The 12,455-nt window shown below is 44.0% G+C and overlaps 1 protein-coding gene across 1 annotated transcript in view; it reads right to left on the bottom strand.

Annotated features, from left to right (window-relative positions):
• Nucleotides 1-151: 151 nt before the first annotated feature.
• The window catches only part of LOC113817059 (unconventional myosin-VIIa), a gene marked incomplete at its 3' end in the record, with an annotated part of 196,479 nt that continues 184,175 nt past the window's right edge, over nucleotides 152-12,455 (bottom strand). Inside the window, 6 exon segments of the mRNA XM_070122188.1 lie at nucleotides 152-306; nucleotides 1,049-1,172; nucleotides 3,966-4,143; nucleotides 6,806-7,081; nucleotides 10,011-10,120; nucleotides 12,145-12,208. Of these exon segments, the coding sequence (XP_069978289.1) occupies nucleotides 152-306; nucleotides 1,049-1,172; nucleotides 3,966-4,143; nucleotides 6,806-7,081; nucleotides 10,011-10,120; nucleotides 12,145-12,208 (907 nt within the window).

Here is a 12,455-nt window from a genome sequence, read left to right as displayed (position 1 = left end):
AAAATGAAAAAAAAAAACCCCCCCCAAAAAAACCCAGAGCAGGAAAAAAGGACACCGCACCGAAGGAAGAAGACCTAAACCCCCCACCACCCCCCCCCCACCCCTCCCACCCACCCCTCCCCCCCACAGCACCCTCTCAGCCTCCCCTCACCGTGATCTTGGTGGTGAGCGCCCTTTTGATGCCCTCGGCGTCGATCTGCAGGAGATGAGACGCCCACTTGACCTCCGCCTCGCTGCCGATCTCCACGCCCTCCTGCCCGTGGCGGAGTTGCTTGCGGTGGAAGTACACGTTGCCCAGGTGGAGTACTGCGGGAGTGGAAGAAGGAGGAGGAGGGGGAGGGAGGAGGGGGAAGAATGAGGGGAGGTGGAGGGGAGGGAGGGGGTAGGAGGAGGGGAAGAGGGGAGGGGAAGAGGGGAGGGGGAAAGGGTTGGGAAAAAAAAGGGGGAAGGAGGTGGAGGGGGAAGGGAGAGGGAGGAAGGGGGAAAAAAAGAAGGGGAAAAAAAAAAAAGGGGAAAAGGGAAAGGAAAGTAGGGGGGAAAAAAAAAAGGGAAAAAAAGGGAAGGGAAAGGAGGGGAGACTAGGGGGAAAAAAAGTGGGGGAGAAGCGGGGGGAAAAAAGAGGGGGGAAAAAAGGGGAGGAAAGGGGAAAAAGGAGGGGGGAGAGGGAGAATAATCCGATTATTAAATGATAATGGCTCGATTAAATATAAGCAATGCCGTTGGTTTCATTAATTTTAGTTTCTTAAAAAATATATATAATCACAAATTTATTAATAACAATAATAACCATACACAAAAACAAGTAACTGAAAAAAAAAAAAATTAACACCACACAACAACACTCCAAATGTCAACCCCCCCCCCCACCCCCACTGGGAGTATGAAGGAACTTAAAGTATTTCCATTTTTTTTTCTTTCTTTCTTTTGCTAATCTTCAGCCATCTATCTTATTTACTTTATTTCTAATGATCGATATATTCATAATCATCATTTTATGGAGGGCTGAAAGGATGAAAAAAAATATATATATATATCCTCAGCATCCTACCCGCCGCCAGGATCCTGAAGATGGTATCCTGCTCGTGGGTCGAGAATCCTAGCACCTGCATGGCGGAGAGCAGCGCCTGGAAGTCCTCGCCGTCGTACTTGCCCTCCAGCTGACACGAGCCGCCCTGGGGAAGGAGGCATAGGAGGGGTTAGGAGGCACATGGGGGATAGGAGGAGAAGGAAAGGGGAGGATAGGATGAGAGGAGGGGAGGAGGCAAGGAGGGAAGAGGGGAGGGATTAGGGGGGATACGGAAGATGGTGAGGGAAAAAAAGAGGAGGGAAGGGAGAGGATTTGAGAAAAGGGAAAGGAGAGGGGGGATAGGGGGGAGGAGAGAGGAGAAAATAGGAGAAAGGCAGGGGAGGAGAGGCATAGGAGGCACGGGAGGGGTTAGGAGGCGGATGGGGCATAGGGGAAAGGGAAAAGAGGAAGGGAGAAAGAAGATAGGAGGAGAAAAAGGAAAAAGGGTGGGGAGAGAAGATGGGGAAAATAAAAAAAAGGAAAAAGGAGAGAAAAAAGGGAAAAAAAGGGAAAAAAAGATTAGGGAGAAAAAAGAGGGAGGATAAGGGGAAAAAAGAGGAGAAAAGGGATAAAAAAGGGAAAAAAAGGGAGAGGAGAAAATAGGAGGAGAGGAAAAGTGGGTAAGAAGGGGAAGGAGGCACGGGTGGGGTTAGGAGGCGGATGGGGGATAGGAGGAGAGAAAAAGACATGGAATTTGACGCAATGTGAAAACAAAAACAGAAATGAAAAACACAACAAAGAAAGAAAGAGAGAAAAAAAAAAAATCACGTAATATAATAAGAGGAAATAAAAGAAAAACAAAACAAAACAAGTCGGAACGAGAGAGAGATATTTTTTATATATAATAAAAATCAAAGATATATATAAAAAAAAAATACGGGGAGAAAGAGAGAGAAAAAAAAATCAATGAAAACAAGAACAGAAATTAATAAAAAACAAAAGACAACTTGACGAGAGAGAGAAAAAAAAACATTCGAAGAAAAAAAGAAAAAAAAAAAGAAAAACAACAACAAAATCACAAATCAGAGAGAAAGAGATATATTTTTCTACGTAAGAAAAGAAAAGAAAAAACAGCAACATCAACAACAAAACACAACTCGGAGAGCAATAGATATATCTATTTACGCATTACAATAATAAGAAAAGAAAACAAAAAACAAGTAACAACAGCAACAAATACAATAACAAGAAAAGAAGAAAAACAACAACAAAACACAACTCGGAGAGTAATAAATATATCTATTTACGCATAACAATGACAAGAAAAGAAAACAAGAAAATCAACAACAAAACAAACTCGGAGAGAATGAGATATTGTTTAAGCAATCCAATAACAAGAAAAGAAAAAACAACAACAAAACACAACTCGAAGAGAAAGAGATATCTCTTTTTTTACGCAATACAGTAACAAGAAAAGAAAAACAACAAAATTCGAACAGAAAGAAATATATTTGTTACGTAATACAATACAACAAAATACAACTCGAAAAGAAATATATATATTTTTTACGCAACACAATAACAACAAAACAAAAACCGAAGAAAAAGAGATGTACATATATTTTTTTACGCAATACAGTTAAAGGAAAATAAAAAAAAGAATACAACAACAACCACAGCAACAACAACAGCAACAACAACAACAGCAACAACAACAACAACAACAGCAACAACAACAACAACAACAACAACAAACAACAACAGCAGCAACAACAACACAACTCAGAGAGCAAGAGAGTGGCAAAGAAAAGTGATGTGACGCAACACAACAGCAATAAATGTCCAATAACCATTAACAAAAAGCCATAAAGAACGACCACTGGGAAGCCAAGCCACAAGGAAAGACATTTCGCAAAAAAAAAGAAAAGAAAAAAAAAAAAAGAAAAAAAAAAAAAACGCCACATTCTCCATTCTTTTTTCTTTCTTTCTCTCTCTCTCTCTCTCTCTCTCTCTCTCTCTCTCTCTCTCTCTCTGTCTCTCTCTCTCTCTCTCTCTCTGTGTCTCTCTCTCTCTCTCTCTCTCTCTCAAGAACATCTATTGTATAAAACGACGAGGTTATGTAAGCATCACATAGCTGGGAGTCTGAAGGAATTTAAAGCATCTCCATTTTTTTTTCTTTTGCTAATTTTCAGTTATCTATCATATTTTAGTTTATTTCTTCAGTTATCTATCTTATCTTAGTTTATTTCTAATTAATCATCTATTCATTATTGTTATTTTACGGAGGATAAAAAGACTTTGTTTTTGTTTACACTAAAAAACTTAATTGATATCACATCATCCACAACAACAACAAAAACAAACACACATCCAATCTATAAGCCAGAAAACAAAACAACAAATAAACAACAAAATACAATCAAGCCAAATAAAAGGATAAAGAAAAACAACAACATAAAAGAATGATAATAATAAGAAGCAGAAAAGAAGGAAAAAAAAGAAGCAGAGAAGAATAACACGAAAAAGAATAAGAATAATAATCAGAGAAGAAGAAAAGAGAAGAATCAGAGAAGAACAAAAAGAAAGAGAAGAAGCAGAGCTGGAACAGAACAAAAAAAAAGAAAAAGAAGAAAAATTAGAAGAAGCAGAAGAACAAAGAAAAAGAAGAAGAAGAGAAGAACAAAAAGAAAAAGAAAAAGCAGAGAAGAACAAAAAGAAAAAAGAGAAGAAGCAGAGAAGAACAAAAAGAAAAAGAAGAAAAAAACAAAGGAAAAAGAAAAAAAAAAAAGAAACAGAGAAGAACGAAAAAAAAAAAAGAAAAAAACCAGAGGAAGAAGAATTAGAAAGAAGAAAATAGAAGAACCATCAAAAAAAAAAAAAAAAACAAAAATACAACTCGAGAAGAAGCATCAAAAAAAGAGAAGAGGCATAGAAAAAAAAGAAAAAAAACTCGACCCACCTGATTGAGGTAGAAATACTTATCGGCCGACGTCAGCCCGTACTTGGCCTTCTTCTCCTGCGGGAGGCCGGCCAGCAGCTCGTAGAAGACGTGGTAGTTCCTCTCCTCCGGCGCCTGCGTCACGATGCGCGACTTCTCCAGGAGGTATTCCGTGATTTTGGCGCCCGTGATCACGCCGCTGTGAGTGGGGGGTGGGAGGGGGTGAGAGAGGGGGTGGGAGGGTGGGAGGGAGAGGGGGTGAGGGGTGAGATGAGGAGAGGGGAGGGAGAGGGTGGGAGAGGGTGGTAAGGGAGGGGTGAGGGGAGAGAGAGGGGAGAGGGGTGAGGGGGAGAGAAGAGGGGGAGGGAGGTGGGGGTGGGATGGAAAGGGTGGGAGGGAAGAGAGGGGTGAGGAGGAGTGAGGGGGTGAGAGGGTGAGGGTGAGGGTGAGAGGGGGAGAGGGTGGGAGGGAAGAGAGGGTGAGGGAGTGAGGGGGTGAGGGTGATGAGGAGGGAGGTGTGAGGGGGTGAGGGAGGGGAGAGGGAGGGAGGGTAAGAGGGAGGAGGGAATAGGGGAGACAGGGAGAGAGGGGTGAGGGGGTGAGATGGGAGGGGTGAGGGTGAGAGAGGGTGGGTGAGAGGAGGGGGAGGCGGGAGAGGAAATAGGGGAGACGGGAGAGAGAGAGGTGAGAGAGGGAGGGAAAGAGAGAGAGATGATGGTTAGATAATTTTAAAAAATAATACAGAATAAACAAACAAATAAATACATAAATCAAATAAACAGAAAACTTAACACAAACCAACAAACTAACCAACAAATCTCAAGCAAACAAACAAATAAAAACAAAAAAAACACGATAAACATACACGAAAGACACAATACCGCAAAAGAACATCATCTAGCTTAAGTAAACATAAGATTCGCTAATCTCCTTCTTAGAGCCATCAACAGCTAAGGGAAACCGGGCCAATGCCACGCGGATAAGCACTTTCTGCCCGCAAATGACATTCACCGTTGCCAACAGCCCACTTCCTGTTCATCGTTGCCAACAGCCCACTTACTGTTCACCGTTGCCAACAGAAATGACATTCACCGTTGCCAACAGCCCACTTACTGTTCACTGTTCACCGTTGCCAACAGCCCACTTACTGTTCACTGTTCACCGTTGCCAACAGCCCACTTACTGTTCACTGTTCACCGTTGCCAACAGCCCACTTACTGTTCACTGTTCACCGTTGCCAACAGCCCACTTACTGTTCACTGTTCACCGTTGCCAACAGAATACTTACTGATTTTTCATTCACCGTTGCCAACAGCCCACTTACTGTTCACCGTTGCCAACAGCCCACTTACTGTTCACTGTTCACCGTTGCCAACAGCCCACTTACTGTTCACTGTTCACCGTTGCCAACAGCCCACTTACTGTTCACTGTTCACCGTTGCCAACAGCCCACTTACTGTTCACTGTTCACCGTTGCCAACAGCCCACTTACTGTTCACCGTTGCCAACAGCCCACTTACTGTTCACTGTTCACCGTTGCCAACAGCCCACTTACTGTTCTCTGTTCACCGTTGCCAACAGCCCACCCCCTGTTCACTGTTCACCGTTGCCAACAGCCCACTTACTGTTCTCTGTTCACCGTTGCCAACAGCCCACTTACTGTTCACTGTTCACCGTTGCCAACAACCCACTTACTGTTCACCGTTGCCAACAGCCCACTTACTGTTCACCGTTGCCAACAGCCCACTTACTGTTCTCTGTTCACCGTTGCTGTAGCCCATACTGTTCACTGTTCTGGTGCCAACAGCCCACTTACTGTTCACCGTTGCCAACAGCCCACTTACTGTTCTCTGTTCACCGTTGCCAACAGCCCACCCCCTGTTCACTGTTCACCGTTGCCAACAGCCCACCCCCTGTTCACTGTTCACCGTTGCCAACAGCCCACTTACTGATATATCTCCTGATTCCCCGTTCATTTGTTATGCTAATGAACGCTCTCGGAAACACACAAGATAAGATGTTTGTCTCCGCAGGAACGCTTGCAAGATGGCGGGAGGAACCCGAGCATCTTTCTTGGATGTGTGTGTGTGGGGGGGGAGGGGGGAAGGGGGGTTGTATGTGTGGGAGTGGGTGGGGGGGGAAAGGGGGTTGTGTGTGTGTGTGTGTGGGTGTTGTGTGTGGGGGGTTGTGTGTGTGTGGGGTGGGTGGGGGGGAAGGGGTTGTGTGTGTGTGTGTGGGTGTTGTGTGTGGGGGTTGTGTGTGTGTGGGGTGGGTGGGAGGGGGAAGGGGTTGTGTGTGTGTGTGTGGGTGTTGTGTGTGGGGGGGGTTGTGTGTGTGGGGGGGAGGGGGGGTTGTGTGTGTGTGTGTGACTGTGTGTGGGTGGGGGGGGTTGTGTGTGTGGGGGGAGGGGGGTTGTGTGTGTGTGCTGTGTGTGTGTGTGGGTGTGGGGGCTGTGTGTGGGGGGAGTGGGGGGGTTGTGTGTGTGTGTGTGCGTGTGTGCGTGTTGTGTGTGTGTGCGCACGAGTATACGTGTACGCAAGTGTGTATCCATACGATCCATACGAAAATATCTGCCTACTCCCTCCCTCACCCCCCCCCCACCCATGTACCCTATCCACACACAAAAAAAAAACCTAAAAAAAAATCCAAACAAACGAAAAAAAAACAACAATCCCCTCCAACAAACCAATAAAACAAAAAACACAAAAAAGCCCAATAAAACAAAAAAAAAACAAAAAACAACAAACGAAAAACAACAACCCCCTCCAACAAACCAATAAAACAAAAACACACACAAAAAAAAAGCCCAATAAAACCAAGAAACCAAAAAACAACAACCAAAACCCAACCCCTCAACTCACTCCTTGAAGAAGACCTCCAGGTACTTCCCGAACCTGGACGAGTTGTCGTTGCGAACCGTCTTGGCGTTGCCGAAGGACTCGAGCAGCGGCGACGCCTCCAGGATCTGCTCGGTGATCAGGTTGCTCTGGGACTTGTTCACCGCCGCCAGGTACTGCATAATCAGCTTCGTGGACTCGGTTTTGCCGGCGCCGGACTCGCCCGAAATGACCACGCACTGGTTGGCGTTGTCCTTGCTCAGGCGCGAGTAGGCGGCCGACCCGATGGCGAAGATGTGGCTGGCGGGGGGGAGGGGGGGAGAGGGAGAAAGTGTTATTAGATTTTTTTTTGTTTTTCATTTTGTATTCTTTATTTATATATTTATTTATTTTTATTTATTTATTTTTTATTTTTTTATTTTTTTGGGTGGGAAGGAAAAGGAGGGAAGGGATGGGGAGGTTATCTATTTATCATTCTTTTTATCATCATTCTTGTGGGAAGGGAAGGGATTTTTATTTATTTTTACTTTCTTTTTCTTTTTTTATTTTTTGGTTGGAAGGTAAAGGAGAGGAGGGGGGAAGGAGGAGGTAGGAAGGTAGGTAGGAAGGTAGGTAGGAAGGTAGGTAGGAAGCTAGGTAGGTAGGTAGGTAGGTATGAAGATTATTTTTTTATTATTGTCACACTTTTTAAGGAAGAAGAGGAAGAAAAAATTATCTTTTTTTTCTTTTTTTTTATGAATCGCTTCAGCGTTGTGTTATGACTGTTATTATTGCGACAACAATAACAGCAATAACAATAATGAGGACTATTATTACTAAAACCAACTCGAATGACTAGTATCAAATAGTAACAAAAACTAACATTAAAAAATAACTAGTTATGATTTTGAACTTAACACAAGAACACCGATCTTACGAATCATTTTATAAAAATTACGTAGGAGAATGAACATCTTCACAATACCATAGGTGTATTTGACCATTTTCAAATGTATTTCCAACCAAGACAGAATACATCTCCTGTATTGTGAAGATATTCGTTCTCATTCATACATTTTTTCTACATCTGTCGCAGCGAAGACGCTACATTCATAAACCAGTACATCACCACCACAACAACAATTGTATTATCATATCATTGCATTACTGCATTAGTTGTATTATTGTATTAATTGTATTATTGTGATATTTCATTACTGCATTAACTGAATTAGTATAGCAATTGTATTATTGTTATTGCCTAACTGTATAAATTGCATTATTGTATTAATTGTATTATTGTACTATCCATAAATTAATACACTACCCCACCACCACCTCCACACATAAATACACATAAAGGATTTATCTGTATTCTATTAATATATTATTGTATTTATTGTATTACTCTAAGCTATTATTGTATTAATAGTACTATTATATTCATGCTAACATTGTGTGAATATATTATTGTATTAATGTTATCGTTGTATTAAATGTACAATTGTATTATTTGTCCTATTTTATCAATCTTATCAAATCATCAATTGTATCATTCACAAATCAATACAACTGCCCCCCCTTTACCAATACCAACCCCCCTCACCACCACCACCACCACCCTCCTCCCCTCACCACCCATCACCACCACCCACCACCACCACCAACAACAACAACAACAACAACAAAAAAAAAACACAGAGGCCACCACCACCACCAACAACAACAACAACAAAAAAAACACAGAGGCCACCACCACCACCAACAACAACAACAACAACAAACAACACCACCACCCTCACCACCACACCCACCACCACCACCACCACCACCTACAACAACAACAACAAAAACACCACCACCACCACCACCAACAACAACAACAACAACAAAAACACCACCACCACCAACAACAAACAACAACACCACCACCACCACCAACCCCACCAACCCCACCACCACCACCCCACACACCCTCCTCACCACCACCACCACCACCACCACCAACAACAACAACAACAACAAACAACACCACCACCCTCCCCTCCCACCCCTCCCCCACCCCCCTCACCATCACCACACCACCACCACCACCTCTCCCCTCACCACCACCACCACCACCAACAACAACAACAACAACAAACAACAAACAACAAACAACAACAACAACAACAACAGTTCTTACGGGGGCAGCGTGCCGAGGATCTGCCCTTCGTATTTCTTGACCATGTCCAGGCCGTAGATGTCGAACATTCACCACCATCCCCCACCACCTCTCCCCCCTCCCACTTACCACCATCCCCCCTCACCACCACCTCTCCCCCCTCACCACCACCCCTCTCCACTCCCTCACCCCACCCACCCACCACCACCACCAACAACAACAACAAAAACACCACCCTCACCCCCTCCCTCACCACCACCAACAACAAACAACAACACCACCACCACACCCACCATCACCACCACACCCACCCACCCCCACCACCACCACCACCACACCCACCCACCACCAACAACACCACCACCAACAACAAACAACAAACAAACAACAAACAACAACAGCAGTTCTTACGGGGGCAGCGTGCCGAGGATCTGCCCTTCGTATTTCTTGACCATGTCCAGGCCGTAGATGTCGAACATTCACCATCCCCCACCACCTCTCCCCCTCCCTTACCACCATCCCCCACCACCTCTCCCCCTCACCACCACCCTCCCACTCCCTCACCCCCACCCACCACCACCACCATCACCACCACCAACAACAAACAACAACACCACCACCACACCACCATCACCACCACACCCACCCACCCCCACCACCACCACCACCACACACCCACCACCAACACCACCACCACTAACAACAAACAACAAACAAACAACAACAAACAGCAACATTTCTTACGGGGGCAGCGTGCCGAGGATCTGCCCTTCGTATTTCTTGACCATGTCCAGGCCGTAGATGTCGAACATTCACCACCATCCCCCTCCACCTCTCCCCCTCCCCTTACCACCATCCCCCACCACCTCTCCCCCCTCACCACACCCTCTCCCACTCCCCTCACCCCCACCCACCACCACCACCATCACCACCACCAACAACAAACAACAACACCACCACCACACCCACCATCACCACCACACCCACCCACCCCCACCACCACCACCACCACACCCACCCACCACCAACAACACCACCACCAACAACAAACAACAAACAAACAACAACAACAACAGCAGTTCTTACGGGGGCAGCGTGCCGAGGATCTGCCCTTCGTATTTCTTGACCATGTCCAGGCCGTAGATGTCGAACATCCGGTATGGGTTCACGGCCACCAGGATGCTGCCCGTGTAGGTCTGCGGGAGGAAAGGAGGGAGATGAGGAGGATGGGGAGATGAGGAGGGAGATGAGGAGGATGGGAGGGGGGAGGATGGGAGGAAAGGAGGGAGATGAGGGGTATGGGGAGGAGGTAGGGTGGAGGGAGATGGGAGGGGGATGTGGAGATGAGGAGGAAGGGGAGGAGGAAGAGGAGGAGAAGAAAGAGGATGGGAGGAAGGAGGAAAAGATGAGGATTTGGAGATGAGGAGGACGGGGGGATGGGGGGATGGGAGGAGGATGAGAGGATGGGAGGAGGAGGATGGGAGGAAGGAGGGAGATGAGGATTTGGAGATGAGGAGGACGGGGGGATGGGGGGATGGGACGAGGTAGGGTGGAGGAGGATGGGAGGGGGCGGCGGAGGAGGAGGAATAGGAAGAGTAGGAGGAGGAAGAGGAGGAAGAAGAAGGGAAGATGAGGACTGGAGGAGGAGGAAGGGAAGAGGAAGAGGAGGAGGAGCAGTAGGAAGAGGAGGAGGAGGAGCAGTAGGAAGAGGAGGAGGAGCAGTAGGAAGAGGAGGACGGAGTAGGAGGAGAAGAAGAAGGAAGAATAAGAAAAAGAATGAAGATGAAAAAAGAGAGAAAAAAAGAGCGGGAGGAGGAGAAGGAAGGACAAAAAAACGCAAGAAAAAAAAGAATAATAAAAAAAACAAGACAACAAAACAACATAAGCTAAGAACAAGAACAAGAAAAAGATACACAACAAATCATAACACTCATCCAGTGACCCAGAATACCTACTACAAATTACGATTAACATTTCCACAACTTACAATACTTTCAAAATGACTCTCATTAAAGTGACTGCACTTAAGTTTGGCAAAAGAGGTTATTTTCAAGTGAATTGCCTCTCATCTCTGCATCTCTATTTTTGAGTCAATGATCATCTTCTTCTGAGAACAAAAAGTTAATGGCGCAGGTTTAAATAAATTTTAAATGGAGGCATATATTGTCTAGAAGTAAATTTCTCCCTTCCGGTTTTCTAGAGAGAGAGAGAGAGAGAAAGAGGGAGAAAGAGGGAGAGGGAGAGGGAGAGGGAGAGGGAGAGGGAGAGGGAGAGGGAGAGGGAGAGGGAGAGAGAGAGAGAGAGAGAGAGAGAGAGAGAGAGGAGAGGGAGAGGGAGAGGAGAGGGAGGGAGGGAGGGAGGGAGGAGGGAGGGAGGGAGGGAGGAGAGAGAGAGAGAGAGAGAGAGAGAGAGAGAGAGAGAGAGAGAGAGAGAGAGAGAGAGAGAGAGAGAGTGAGAGAAAGACGAAAGATAGATAGCCAGGTAGATAGACAGAAATAGAAAGATATATAGATAAACAGAGAGAGAAATAGATATATCGATAGACAGATATACGGACAGCAAGAGAGGTAGCTAAACAGAGAGAGAAAACTAGATAAACAGATAGATAGAAACATAAAAACCTACAGTAACACACAGACCTAAATTCAAATTATATTGTTTTTTTTTAAAGATTCCTTAGTATCAGATAATAACGGTTTTTTAGCCTCAAACTGCGCTGTGGCTAACCGACCAGGAAATACACACATTGTTCTTGTACTTACGTGTATCATATACTTACATAATTCATCTTATGCTTGCATGTATATCATCTTATACGTACACATATTTTTTTACATACATATGTCTTATACTTACATATATTCTACATTTACATACATATTTTTATACTTACACATATTTTACACTTACATATATCTCATACTTACACATATTTTATACTTATATATATCTCATACTTACACATATTTTACATTTACATATATGATCTCATACTTACACATATTTTACACCTACATATATCATCTTATACTTACACATATTTTACACTTACATATATCTCATACTTACACATATTTTATACTTACATACATTCTCTTATACTTACACGTATTTTACACCTACACATATAATCTTATACCTACACACATTTCATACTTACATACATTATTTCATACTTACACATATCACCTTACACTTACAAATATCACTTTATACTTACATATATCATTTCTTTGTCGTATCTGATTTTGAGGTTCCATAGTAGTGATGCTTCGTTCAGATCCCTGGAAAGATGAAACAGATTTTAATTTTAGATTTATAGAATTTTCTAGGATCCTCATATCTTTTTAATGTATTGTGTTTATTGAATTATTGTATTTTTAATATTACTGCATGAGTTATTGTGAAATGTATGATCTTAATTTTGATTTATGCGAGTTTGTGAGTCAAGTTTTCTGTTATGGTGTTGATGCTTCGTTCAGATCCCTGCTTGGTTGAAATTCATACAATTTTAGTTTATTTACTGAATTT

This window comes from Penaeus vannamei, chromosome 5, assembly GCF_042767895.1.
Source record: "Penaeus vannamei isolate JL-2024 chromosome 5, ASM4276789v1, whole genome shotgun sequence".
In the NCBI taxonomy this organism is placed as follows: domain Eukaryota; kingdom Metazoa; phylum Arthropoda; class Malacostraca; order Decapoda; family Penaeidae; genus Penaeus; species Penaeus vannamei.
The sequence above is the reverse complement of the archived record's forward strand: the minus strand, read 5'-3'. Positions and strand labels throughout refer to the sequence as shown.